The sequence below is a fragment of the Alexandromys fortis genome, unplaced genomic scaffold, assembly GCF_014885135.2.
Source record: "Alexandromys fortis isolate MF-2015 unplaced genomic scaffold, M_Fortis_MF-2015_v1.1 scaffold_197, whole genome shotgun sequence".
NCBI lineage: Eukaryota > Metazoa > Chordata > Mammalia > Rodentia > Cricetidae > Alexandromys > Alexandromys fortis.
The window spans coordinates 77,280-91,431 of NW_026068072.1; the positions used below are offsets into that span (position 1 = coordinate 77,280).

Genomic DNA, 14,152 nt, shown 5'->3' on the forward strand with positions numbered 1-14,152 from the left:
AGAAGAGGAATACCTCAGTAGTAGGATAGAAGAACTTGCCATCGAGAGTGAGGCAAGCAGAACAAGGGCAAAAACTTCCCCTTTCTGTGTCCTTTTATATATCCTGCCAGCAGAAAGTGTGGCCAAGATTTAGGGTAGGTCTTTCTACTTCAAATCAAGAAAGATCCTGGTGGTGGTGGCACATACCTTTAATCCCAGCACTTGGGAGGCAAAGGCAGGTGGATCTCTATGAGTTCAAAGACAGCCTGGTCTACAAATCAAGTTCCAGGACAGCTAGGGCTACAAAGAGAAAATTTGCCTTGAGAAAAAAAAAAAAGAAAAAAAATACCTCACAAGTGTGCCCAGCTGCTTAGGTCTTAGTTAATCCCGGATGTAGTAAAGTTGACAGCCAAGATTAGCCACGACAGTGTGTGTTGTGTATGTGTGTGTGGTCATACATTCGAGCCTGTGGGCGTGTACATCCACATGTGCACAGAGACCAGGGAGAGAGGTCAGATGTCTTCGATCACTCTCTGCCTTGAGACATGGTCTTTCACCTAACTGGAGACTAGACTGTCCACCAAGCACCTGGGATCCGCTTATCTTGGGTTATCAAGACTCCTAGATATCAAGAATGCTGGGGATTCAAATTCTGTCCTCAGTATTTGTCGAGAAAGTCCTCTGTCCTTTCATACCTGGAACCTCCCCCACTGGGACTCTCTAGGAGCTGTGCCCTCATTGGATGCATTCCTTTGCCCTCAGGACTTCAGTGCAATGGACCTAATAAAGCCTCTTTTCTTTGTAAGTCAATCCATTTGTGGTGTTGTTGTATTAGAAACAGCTGACACAGGCTTAATAAAAGTGCTCCCAATTCACCCTACCACAGTCGGAACAGCCTTCTACAGTGCTAGCCTCCCTTGGTCTTGGGACTCCTCCCTTAATTACCAGAACCCAAGAAAAAGATCCCCCGCCCCAAACTTCTTAACTTTGTCTTCTGCTCTGCCTGCCTCCTTCCAGGTCCTCTCAAAATCTGCATCCCAGACATCTTCAAAATGGCAAGCCCCAAGTGGTCCAACATCACAGACAGCTCCAACTAGATCTGCACTTTCCTAGTTCTGAATAGTGCCATAGAGCCTGGACAGCAGTGGAATGATGGGAGAAGCGTTAACCAATCATCTTTGAGAAGTGGAATCTAGTTAAGGCGTGGCTACCTGGAGCCCAGGAAGAAAAACTGGGAAGGACCAGGTGTTTGCTCTCTCTGGGTGATTTCCACGGGATACAGCAGAACTTGGACTTTCAGTTCTTGTGGCATGAGTTTTCCCTTATAATAAGTAAAAATATAATTGTTTATCTTTAAGGTAGCCTGGTCATTTCATGAATCAAGCTAACATCTGCAGTGGAACATCCAGCTATCCCAGGATTGGCCAGCATCCCATCTCTCCAGGTTCCCCCAAAGATGCCAATGCCCCCAGAAAGCAGGAAGCAGGCTCGAGAACACAGTGCCCTCATTCCAACATCACCAGCTACCCCTTCCTATTTCCTTGATTTTTTTTATAATAAACAATAGGGAAGGATGTTATCATTTAGGCATTTACACTGGCCTGCTTTCGGGCATCTAGCAGGTCATGTCATGGGCATCAACCAAGATGTGACACTGTAGCCACTGTAGTCACTAAGTAGAGGACTACGGTATTCACGTGACAGTTGATTTCAAGAGTCAGTTTATCTGAACTATAAGATGCCCAGATAACAAACATTCTCTCTCTCTCTCTCTCTCTCTCTCTCTCTCTCTCTCTCTCTCTCTCTCTCTTTTCATTAGTCCTGTTTCTCTGGAGAACCCTGACTAACATCATCCAGTTATGCCCAGGATTAATTAACACCCACAGGGTTTCTCTGTGCAGCTCTGGCTGTCTGGTACTCACTTTGTAGACTAGGATGGCCTTGAACTCAGAGATCCACCTACCTCTGCCTCCCACATGCTGGGATTAAAGGCACTACATCTGAACACTCCTTCTTTTTTCTTTTCTTTAAAGACAGAGTCTTTCTAGCCCAGGCTGGTCTGGAATTCACTATATATCCCAGACAGTTTTTGAAAGTTATGGTAATTAATATGTTTTCTTAGCCCCCACCCCAATAATAAATTTCTCTGATGACACAGTAAGCCTGATCAAGCCAAATTGTAAAAGTGTCTCCTGAGGGAGTTCTCTAGGCCCAGAGATAGAGGCCAGAGAAGGAAAGTTTTATAGATTGCAGGGAGGGGTCACACCATGCCGAACATGCTGGGTTTGTGCTCAAGTATGGTAAAAAAAAAAAAAAAAAAAAAAAAAAAAAAAAAAAAAAAAAAAAAAAAAAAAANAAAAAAAAAAAAAAAAAAAACCTGAGAGTTTTGGTGGGCACTTGGGTGGCTGGCGGCACCAGGGGAGGAAGTTGTAGAAGCCCTCAAGAATGCTGAGCTGGGCTTTTGGCACCTTTTCTCTGCTCCAAGTCTCTCTTCTGGTGGGGTTTGGAAAGGGAGACAGGAATAGGGCTTTCCAGACTGTGTAGGGGCCAGCTGGAGGCTCCAAAAGAGCAGTAATCTTCCTGCCTCAGACTCCTGGGGTTACAGATGTGTGATGTATGATTCCCCTCTGTATGCTGTGAATACCATTGGTTAATAAAGAAACTGCCTTGGCCTCTTGATAGGGCAGAACTTAGGTAGGTGGGGAAAACTAAGCTGAATGCTGGGAGGAAGAAGGCAGAGTCAGAGAGAAGCCATGGAGCCCCACCGGAGATAGATGCTAGAACTTTTCCTGGTAAGCCATAGCCTGGTGGCAATACACAGATTAATAGAAACGGTTAAATTAAGATGTAAGAGTTAGCCAATAGAAGCTAGAGCTATGGGCCAAGCAGTGACTTAATATAGTTTCTGTGTCTTTGTTTCGGGGCTGAGCTGCCAGGCATCCAGGAAACGAACAAGTGGCCCCTCCTTACAACACCTGTGAGCTGCCACCTGGTCTTGACATAGTTTAGCTCAAACTATAATTCATCTACGCATCTGTCACTTGTAACCTGAAGGATGCTGAGATGGGTGAGCTTGGCAAGCCACTGGGCACTCTTGCGAGGGATTTTTATTGTTTTTTTTTTTGTTTGTTTGTTTTTGTTTTTTTGATCAGGTAATTTGAATAGGGGAATCTCACCCAGAGTGTGAGTGGCACCTTTGGGTAGCCCAAAGAGAAGGACATAGAAGAAGGAATCTACTTTCTGCCATCTTGCCCTCACTCTCAATGGGAGGGGACCCATCCTTTTGCCCTCACTATCAATGGGAGGCCATGCATCCTTTTGCTGCGACATTCTTTACCAATATTAGAACTGATATTTTTGGGATTCCAATACAGACTAAAGACCAGCAGCTCTCCGGGATCTTCCAGGCCTTTGCCGATAGACTGAGACCCCAGAGACCGCCAGGCTTGTGGACTGAACAACTTCTGGAGTCTTGGCCTCTCCAGTGTGAGGCAGTCATGGTTGGACTACCTGGACCACATCCTGTAAGCCAATCTAATAAATCTCCTTTTGATATATATGCAGCCTTTCCGCTCTGTTCCTTTGGGGGACCCCGAATCATCCAGAATCTTAAAGAGCAAGTGGACAGTGAGCATTGTTGGGAAACTGAAGGCGTCCACAGAGGTGTGGGTCCCTGGCTGGAGAGAAAAGAAGTAAACACAGGGGACAGAGGAAACCCAAGGCCTCTTGTTTGAGGTTCCTCCCTGAAATCTCAGTGTTTCCTTATCTAATTTCTCACTGGCGCTAGATCCAAGTCACTGGGTTCTTCCCCGGTTCCCTGCTAACTGCAGACTCATTCCAGCTCAGGTTTCCACAGGCTCCTACAAGTTCTGAGCGCCTTCCACTCCTTCCCTGAAGGTCCTCACACTTTATCTCCACACACATGGGCAGAGCAGCCAGGTCCCTGCGTCTGTGAACTACGATCTCTTCCCCCTTGGGACTGCTGGAGCATCTTGAAAGAAAGCAACTTCATCCCTAGTCCGTCTCAACGCCAGAGACTTTCACAGAAATTTTTGTCAGTGTCTTATAGTAAATGTTTCTCCTCCCTCTTCTCCTAGTATGAAACAGGAGGTAGGGCTCTGGGTCAGTGGGTGTAAGTGTTGACTGATGGCCTAAGTTCAGATCCTAGAGCCTACGTAAAAGATAAAGGTAGTAACACAAGGGTCTATAATCCCAGTGCCTATACCCAGAGAGGGACGTGGAGACAGGACATGCTCCAGCCCACAGCCCATCCAGCCTGGCTTGAGCAGTGGGGAAGAGATCCTGTCTCCAAAACAAACTGGAAATTGAGGACCAACACTGCAAGGTTGCCCTCTGACCTTTCCATGAGAGTCATGGCATTCCACTGTCTGCACCCATTCGCACAAACAGGTTCATCAACACATCGGCGTATGGTCACACAGGTGACACGCAGGTAACACATTCACTCTCCCTGCCACTCCCACCAAAAAAAGAAAACCAAGACAAGCAAAACAGGAGGGAGTCATTTTCTAGGAATTCTGGGCCCAGCAGACAAGTATAAATTTGAAGGTAAACATGCAAATGTAGGCATACAATGTAAATGAACTCTACTGGCTGGGACTTAATCTCATGGTTATACTCAGTCACCAGGAAGACCCGGAAATAGTTTTTAGTTTTTAACAATGTATCGAGCTTAAAATTCTAAAAATAGAAAACAAAAATTTCTATTGGTAGGAAGGAAAGCTAGGAAGGCTATTGTAGAAACAGATTCCTCTGAATGAATAATTAAAGGGGAATCTGTAGTGTAGATAGAGCAGGAAATTTATAGAATAAGAATGAATGTAACTTGGTGTAATGTAAAAGCATTTCTTCTTGTGTGTGGTGTGGAAAATTACTAAGGTGAAATATTAAGAGAACATTTGCCCGCTTGAAGGCTGCCACACCTATCTGGCCCTGCCAGATGGGGGGGGGTGTGCTGCACCCAGCAACTGTGGTAATGAAATAATCTTGCCACACAAGAGGGACCCCCACCATTCTGTGGCCAGTCGATACTGATAACCTAGGATACCTGGTTATCGGAAGGATCAAACGAGGGGCAGCTTCAAACTGACTTAAAAGAGAGGGCTGAAGCAGGACGGTCATCTCACTTCTCACAATAGCTCTGGCATCAGGCCTCCGTGGAAAGAGAGATCCTCCAAGCCTGCCTCCCAAAAAACAGCAATATTAAACGCCTTGCCTAAACATTTAATGCTCTGTCTCCCGAGTACAGAGCTTTGTCTCCCAAAAACAGACATTTAACGCCTTGCATCCCGAATGCAAAGCCTCATTTCCTGAGAGTGGACATTGAAGGTCTGTCTCCCAAGAACAGACAAGATACTCTGCCTTTCAGAACGCTTTGCCATCCCGAGAGCAAAGCTTCGTCTTCGAGAGTAGAGCACTAAAAGCCTTGTCTCCCGAGACTCGGTCACCCAAAAAGCCGAGTCCAAAGGCCCTACATTCTGAGATAGACTACCACCAGGCCATAGGTCAAGGATTGATCCAGCACCCGATACCAGCCTGGAACAGAACATTGGAACAACCTTATTTCCCGAGTGCAGACTACGGGGTCAAGAGTAGAGCCTCGCTATCCAGCCCCCTAGTGTGGACCAGGAGCCCAGCCTGAAGAAATTCAAAAAGCTCCTTTTAAGCCGGGGAATACCAGGTTGTATGATGCTATTTCATGCGTGTGTGAGATGTTAAGAGAAGAGCATAGACATGTTAATACATATGTTTAGTGTGTGAAAAGTTGAGATATCTTATAGATAATTGATAAGATTAGGAAATGTTAATGGACAAGTTAAGGTTAAGAAGTGTTTTATGAAAAAGTGATAAGTTAGATTAAGGTTATGAATTGGTTTTATGTATTAGGTTTAGTAGGATTAATAATTGTGATATTGAAGTGCCTGTGTGTTGCCCATCATCAATCCCCCATGCCTACTGAGATTGTAACCCCCATTGATGCATTGGGTATTGAAGTTGCTAGTAAAGAATCATCATAAAAACAATTCTCTTGCTTGCTCTGGTCACTCATCGCTCTCTGGGGAGAAGGGCACAGAGTCCTCATAGATATCACTTGAAAAGAACCTGGAGCTGAAGTCCCCCAGCTCGTGACAGCTATTGAGAGAAAGTAGGATCTACTGTCAACATCTCCCCTCTGTTTTTGTTGCTTTGACTCCAGCATAGAACTAAAGGTAAGGAAATCCTCAACATCAGAGTGGACACAACTCTTTAGAGCCCCTTCTATGGCCTGTCTGGAAGATGATAGAAGAACTTTGGAAAGAAAAGTAGCTGGTGACAGCTGGTGGCTGCTCTATTTACTTTCACTCAGTTGTCTGTGATGTACTTAGGTGTGTGTGCACGCGCATGTGCTCCCTTGGAAGCTAGAAAAGCTTATTGTGGGTGCTGGGAATCAACCTGGGCTCGGCTCAAGTGCAGCGCATGCTCTCAGTCTGCGCCATCTCCCCAAGCCTCCATCCTGGGCAGGAGGAATAACACAAGTCAGGACTGAGAGGAGAGATCTAGTTCGTAGGCTGGTGGTGACTGGAGGAGGAGCACAGGGATCAGGGGGGGAGAGCTGAGGTTCTCTAAGACAGTAGCATCATGTGGTGCTGGTGGCCACCATCTCTGAACGGGCATACATACTGGTGTGTCAGCTCTATTAGCTGTTAGGAGACATACTTCTGTTCTCTTGGCTATCAAATAGGGCAATGATTACCAATCTAAATCTGTTGTGGTAGTGAAATAAACGGTGTGTGGTCTGTGCTGGTCCTAACACACTGAAAGGCTCCAGAAATAATAGTCCCCAGTCATAGTGTGATTGCCTTAGCCAAGGCAAGGGACTGAGTCTGTCTTGGGTCAGGTGATCTTCCCTCGCCAGTCAGCCACGACTAGAGGGTAAAGTCACTGGTATCAACAGGATTACTGAGAATTGGAGAAGGCTAGAGGATGATGAGGCCAGACTCCTGACCTGTGCCATGCGAGGCCAGGGAAGAGGAGAGAACAGTACCCTCCAGCAGACACAGGAGAGGCTGGATGCTCCCCCAAAAGCCTATCTTCGTTTCTCTTCCTCAGCTTCTGTTTAAACATAATCTCCTATATTCTGTCTTTCTGTCTGTCTGCCTGACTGTTTTCGAGACAGATGTTCTCTGTGTTACCCTGGCTGTCCTGGAACTCACTCTGTAGACCAAGCTGGTCTTGAGCTCAGAGATCCACTTGCCTTTGCCTCCAGGGTGCTGGGATTAAAGGCGTGCATCCCCACCTCCCGGCTGACTTCTTATATTTTAAGCTTTGTGTTTTTCCCCCTCCCATCTGTAAAATGTAGACGTGCTGCCGTTCCTTCAAGTCCATCCAGCTCCAAGGCAGCTGTGAAGACAGTCAATCGACATTGCCTATGGAGACTCTTGGTATAAAGGCCACACGGGTGCGTGGGATTCGGCGTGTGCTGAGGGACAGAGAAGTGAGCTGCACTGAGCTGCTGAAACGGAGGTCTCAGAGGAGAAAAGATGCCCCACCTGGGTTTATTTGGTGACATGAGGGTGATGAAAAGGTACAAGGAGAGCCTGGGAGCAAGGAGGGACAGGCGACTCGTGTAGACTCCCTGGGTGTGAGTGTAGGCTTTGGCTTCTGTCTCTTGCTGCGTGTGGTCTATTCTGTGGGCGAATGACTCTTTCTGTAAGGGCTTGGGGAGATCTGTTCTTGACTGTTTAGCTTCTTTCAACCCTGACTGTCCCAGAAGTTTACTGTACAAAGTCCTACTTTCCAAGATTAAAATGTGTGATTGGCTAAGAGTAGCTACTGGATGGAGTCTACCCTTATCACGTTTGGTCCAAGTGGGTTTAGAGAGAGGGAGACCACATCTGCCCATCAGTATTAGGTTTGCAAAGGTCACTCGGATGCATCTTCAGAGAATGCCATGTGGGCTGGGGGCACCTGAAGCTATGTGGGCTCTACGATGGCATCAGACACAATGAAGACAGTATTGAAGGATGCAACTTCGTTCTTTGGCTCATTTATTTATTCAGTGGGCACAAGTTGAACATTTGCACTGAATTGGTACCATTCTAGACCACAAGGGCCAAGGCATAAGGCGTTCAGGAAAATGAAGTTCCATTAGACTAGAGAGAGAGTTCCAACAAAACAACGTGATTACTCTCCCACTTCCTTTCACAGACGTCTGCTGTGGACGGAGAGAGAAGACAGGAGCCCAAGGTGGCTCAGCCAGCTGCACGGCCACACGGCAGTCCTTTTCAGACTTGAGCATGCATTGCAATAACGTGTGTGGGGGGGGGGGGCGCTTACCATGATGCTGACTGCGAGTCTCAGGGCAATATCTGGCTCGGGTTAATTTTCCTATCTAGGAGGTTCCTGGAGTGATAGTGATTCTGTCGATCTGAGAGCTGCACTTTGAGACTCAGGGGCGGACAAGTCCGAGTCTTCAAAGATAAAAACACGGGTCAAAGGGAAAGGATAACTGACTCAAAGTGATGGAGGCGTGACTCAGCATCAGCGTGAGTTTCGAGTATTTGCGAGACTGGTGTGCGTTGAGTGGGGAAGGGCAAGTAAGTAGGGCTCACCTTGATTATATTAAATAAGACTAAATATTAAGCAAAGAAACTTGAACTTCATTCTGTATGTATGGGGTATGGGAAAACACAGGAGGGTTTCAAGCAAGAGGATATGTTGCTATTTAAGCCCCAGAGAGAATATAGCATCTGGGTAAAGGGATGAGGTGGGGAAGCATATGACTATAGGTGTTGATGCCATTCATAGCCAGACTAGGACTAGACCGCCCTACTGAGCTGGATGGTGTCACAGTCTTTGATCTGTAGCTCTGAAAGGCTGCAATCATCTTCCAGTTCCTCATCCTTCAACATCAGTACCTGATCCTCTATACGAGGCCCTCCAGCATCTTCAATTATCGTCTTCAGGTAGTGGATGGTATCATCAGGGCAGATGGCATAAGGCTTGCTCTGGCCACTGGAATCCTTCACAAAGACCTGGATCTCAGGAGAAAATGTCTCCAGCACCCGGACGGTCACCTTAGAGAATATTCTGTAATCCGACAGGGTCTTCTGGCTGCTGAGCAGTTGCCTCTCCCCTTGTGGCTCCTGGAAGGAGATGCGCAGCTCCCCGCTGGTACCATTTATCCTCCTGATCTCTGCCTTCATCTCCCTGATGGGGCTATAGGGGTCTACCCAGAGTCTCAATGTCTCTTTTTCTCTTTGTTTCACTGTCACCTGAATGTTCCGTGCTGGCTGCAAGAGAGGTAAGAAAGAGCAAGGGCATCTGCCGTTAAGAAGGGTTTGGTTCCTACAGAGCCTCTCCCTTCTAGCTCCTGATAGAATTTACCGTCTATCACGTATAGAGTTTATCATCTATCTATGAGACAAACTGGGAGATGCCGAGCGCTGATGTTAGACAACAGGAAAGCTGCTTGGCCACCCTAGGCTCGGAGTCCCACTCAGTCCCACTGTGTTCCTCGACTTAACCCAAACCGGAGCAACAACTGGTCTCTAAATGATATTCTTCCTGCATGAAACCATGTAGGATCTTCGCCCGTTGTGGGCACACAGCAGTGTGGGCACACAGCAGTGTGGTATTTATGGAAGCCCGGGGATTGCAGCAATGTAATTTAATGTTTATGCCTGTCTTTAGGATGACTGTTCCAGTGTAGCCACTGCCATAGGGTCATAGAATGCTGACAGATTTGCTGAAAAGATGGTTTGCATCTGGAATGGTTCCTGGCAGGCCGCAGGAGATAACTAACCCGCATCAGTCACAGTTCTGGGCTGGTGGGATGTTTGAGGAGATTTAGAAGGCGCGGCCCTGTGGGGGGTTACTAGTATATCACTGGGGGCAGGTTTGGAGGTTTCAAAAGCCCCCAACAGTCTTTGCTCACTGTTTTGGCCTCCTGCTTATCATTGAAGAAGTGAGCGCCAACCCCACGCCAGCTTGCTGCCACACCTCCCTGCCATTATGGAAGACTCATCCCTGTGGACCTGTAAGTGCAAACAAACTCTCCCTTCTGTCAGTTGCCTTGGTCATGGTGTTTTATCACAACCACGGAGAGGTGACGGAAACAGGTTTCATTCTCATATTCGGTTAAGACACTCCTAGTACAGGCCCTTGAGCTGGCATGATCAATATTACCCCATGTCATGCTCAAAAGTGCCCCGATTTAGACTCCATGTCATAGGGCAACGTCTTCTGGATCTGTGTGTATGGCTAGGGAACTGTCTGGAAGAGAATTCAGTAAAGGAATAATGCATTGAAAAATAACAAGTATAATGAGAACGCACGGAGACACGGGCACATACTCCTGCATGTAGGCCCTATTTCGGTAGTGGTCACCTTTGAAAACAGAGTCTGAATTTTCCTGCAGAAGATGAAAAGTGGGTCAAGGGACGGAATTTATGCGGGTTTGGCAGGTCGGGAAAACAGCATCCTCAGCACTGGATTCTGACTTAGTGCACAGAGAGCTGTCACCTCTGGGAGCAAAGCCGTGTCAGCAGTGGGTTGTAGGAGCTTTCATTTTTAAAGAAACATTTAACATTTACTATTTAAATAGCAAAAAGCCTACATTGATAACCCACCAAAGGGGCAAGGATTACTGTAGGGAGAGCCAATGGGCGTGAGTATCTCCATATTGACTACAGGACAGGGCAGGTTGCCTGCCCTTCTTACAGGTCAAAGACCTGAGGCCTAGACGTCTATAGAGGAGAAGTAGGCTGTGACACCTAAATGTGTTGCCTGTCCTGGGTGCTGAGAGACGAGCTGCAGGTACTCCCTGTGAGTGCCGATCATGAGACTATACCGTACCCGTACATCCCAGCTCCCTCTGGGGTCTTGGGTCCAGCAACAGGCCTGCCTCAGGCAGTAGGAAGCTTCTCTGGCCACCAGGTCCCATCCATTTCTACTTCCTAAGTTGTTGGTGGGGTCAGCTGGGTCTAGGATGATGGGCCTGGGGGAGAGAATGGAAGCAGGTCTGTGTTAAGGTCAGGATGCTGGCCTCTGGCACTCGTGTCTGTGAAATCATAAAGAACGTTATTGTTAAGTTGGGAGCGTAGATCCCAGACCCCAGCCCCTTGCATCTATCCTAGCCCCCAGGCCTGAGAGTTGTATTGGTTCTGACTCCAAATCCCAGCATGCCAGGTCCTGACCACTCCCCAGGTTGGGACCACTCCCACAGTGTATTTATTTGAGCTCCCAAAGGAGAAACACGTGGTCCTTTTTCCTTCCTCCTGGTGGTTGCCTGTGGCCTCTGGTCCATCTACCCGAGAGCACCTGGATATTTCTTAATTTGGCTTGATTGGGATTTTGCGTCTGCAGAGAGCTTGCATTAGGAAAAATTCCTAACAATTATAATGGTAAATTGTCATGTGATATTTAAGCTCCCTAAAAAGCTGACTCCAGAGCCACAACACCCACAATTTTAAACCCAAATGTGTGTCTCAAAGTGTGCTTCCAAGACTCTTTGTCTTGGGTCCAGCTGTTCCCCACTCCCCACCTGCCACTCTGTGACGGGCAAAGGGAAAAGAAGCAACAACAGATTGCTTTTATTCTTGGACCTTGAGAACAGCTGGAAGGGGAACCATTTCCGCCCAGAGGCAATGGTTTATCTCTTGCTACTGTGGGGACAGAAAGCTGAAGTGGGAGGCTAACCAGTGGAGAGAAAGATCAGTTGGGAACTCCTGATGCCCCCTCACTGGTTACATGTGTGGGTGTTGCCTTTGCTCCCTCCTGCTCAGGCTACTCCAGTCATCTGCTAGTGGCTGCTTCCCTTTATGGCTAGAGCCACTGTGACCTTGAAGGGATAAACCAGAACTGACTGTAAAGCCTGGGAAAGGCAGGATTGAACAACTCACAGAAAGAGACCTTGGCAACACAGCCACACTTGAAGTTTACCTTTTAATGTTTTCAACTGCAAAAGCCACTTGAGTCCTTTTGTTTTTTCCGAGCCACTTCAGTCAGGGCTTCTACTCCTTAAAGCCATAAATAACATGGTTGAGACACTCACCGGTCTCCTCTCAGCTGTGCTTTGAGAAAGTCTCTGACGGTCTGGTTTTGGAAATCATAGTACTTAGTCCAGTATACGCAGATGTTCTGGTAGTCTCTGAGGAGCTTCATCACGGCTACAAACCCTTCATCCAAATCGAAGCTTTCGCTGCTGTCTGTACCCATTTCCCAGGCGTAGATGGTCAGTAGCTCCAGTGAATATTTTGGGGGCAATGTTACTCCTCTATTTTTACGTCTCAGGTACTGGAAAGGGGGGGGGCAAAATATGAAGAAAGGTGGTGGAGGAGGGAGGGAGGAGGGAGAAGGCAGGAAGGAGAGAGGGAGGGAGGGAGGGAGGGAGGGAAAGCAAGAGAGAGAGAGAGAGAGAGAATGTTCTTGATGCTCTAAGAACTTTTGGGTTCCTCTGTTGCTTTATGTGACACAGCCATGAAATGGTGGGACCTAGGGAGACCATCTGCATATCGATCCATGTTTTTGAGTTAGAATGGAGAAGGCAATGTTACCACATAGTAAATATAGGAAATAACTGGAAAAATCTAAAACATACAGACATCTCAAGACAGAATAAAATGAAAGAAGAAAGGAAAATAATGTCATCAAATGTTTAATTCCTCCTAAATTAATTAAGAAAATTCATGGCACTCTTTATTTGTTTATATATCCTTGGAGAATTCCATAGCTATATACAATATTTTTTGATCATATCCACCTTGGGTACCCTTTCAACTTCTCACCCCCCTCAGATCTTCCTCCTCCTCTTTCCTTCTTTTTATTTTCTTTATAACCCATGATGTTCAGTCGGAGCGGCCCTTGTGTGCATGGATGTGGGGCTGTCCACCAGCCACATCCCTGAGAAGAGAACTAGCTCTCCCTCCCCTGGCAGCCATCCACAGTCAGAAGCTCTCAGCTCTTCCCCACTGATGCGCACCCGGATGCTGACTGGCTCAGTCTTGCTCTGATATCATGCAGACAGCAGACAGTGAGCACCTGAGCTCAGGGAGTCTGTCATGTCCAGGAGACACCATTTCACAGCCATCCCTCTGATCTCCAGCTCAGACCCCTGCCTCCTCGTCCAGTGTTTCCTCAGCCATGTAGACAGGGAGGATAGAAATGTCCCATGTGGGGCTGGGTACTCCCCACTGCCATTTGTTCCCCGCACTGAGCCTGTGGCAGCTGCTGTGTCCTGGGGAAAAGGGATGCTCCACCGGCAGCAGAGAGTTGCACTGTTCCCTGAGTTTAATGACAAGTGTTTAGAAGACAATTTGATGCCATGTTTATTGAATAGAACAACAAGAGTAGATTCTATTTAAAATCCAGGTGATTTTTGAGACAGAGTCTTGCTGTGTAGTCTAGGCTAGCCTGAAACTTGCAATTCTTCTGCTTCAGCCTCCTATGTGCTGGAACTGCAGGTGTGCACAGTGTGCCTGGCCCCCAGTGATTTTTCTCTTGTATGAGTACTGTATGTATGTGTAGGGGGTGTGATGGCCACACATGTGGAGGTCACAGGCCAACCTTGGATGTCAGTCCTCACTTTCACCTGCTAACAAAAACAGTAGCTTTTGGAATAAGAATAAAGGATAGCCAAGGGTTAGGGATGGAGCTTAGAGGCTGACTATCATTTATTCAGTGAGAAAAGGAGACACAATTCAAAATGTGATATACAGCTTATTAGTCATTTGGAAGAAAATAAAAGCATTGCCAAAGTCATGTCATATACAAGAAGTTCAGCCAGGCGGTGGTTGCAGGGAGGCAGAGGTAGGCAGATCTCTGTGAGTTTGAGGCTAGCCTGGTTAAAGAGCGAATTCTAGGACAGGCTCTAAAGCTATACAGAGAAACCCTGTCTCAAAAACACCCCCAAAATTATAAAAAAAAAAATAAGTGGCTATAAGGCTATAAAGTCACATACTCTCTCTCTCTCTCTCTCTCTCTCTCTCTCTCTCTCTCTCTCACACACACACACACACACGTTCAGTTGGAGTTGCCATTATGAGCACGGGTGTAGCATATCACCACACTGATATGCACACATGCACAAAAAAAGTTAATGCATTTTTATGCTGTTTGAATTTTTTATGATGGGTCCATTGCAATAACTACCTCTCTCTCTCTCTCTCTCTCT

At 46.9% G+C, this 14,152-nt stretch overlaps 1 protein-coding gene across 2 annotated transcripts in view; it reads right to left on the reverse strand.

The window, feature by feature from the left end:
• Window positions 1-8,010: 8,010 nt before the first annotated feature.
• Window positions 8,011-14,152, reverse strand: part of LOC126488007 (2'-5'-oligoadenylate synthase-like protein 2) — a 12,615-nt gene continuing 6,473 nt past the window's right edge. For both annotated transcript variants that reach the window (XM_050121147.1, XM_050121148.1), the window contains exons 4-6: window positions 12,035-12,276; window positions 10,837-10,978; window positions 8,011-9,272 (exon numbers count right to left, since the gene is read on the reverse strand). In XM_050121147.1, the coding sequence (XP_049977104.1) occupies window positions 8,799-9,272; window positions 10,837-10,978; window positions 12,035-12,276 (858 nt within the window). In that variant the 3' untranslated portion in view covers window positions 8,011-8,798. The remainder of the gene's footprint in view (window positions 9,273-10,836; window positions 10,979-12,034; window positions 12,277-14,152) is intronic.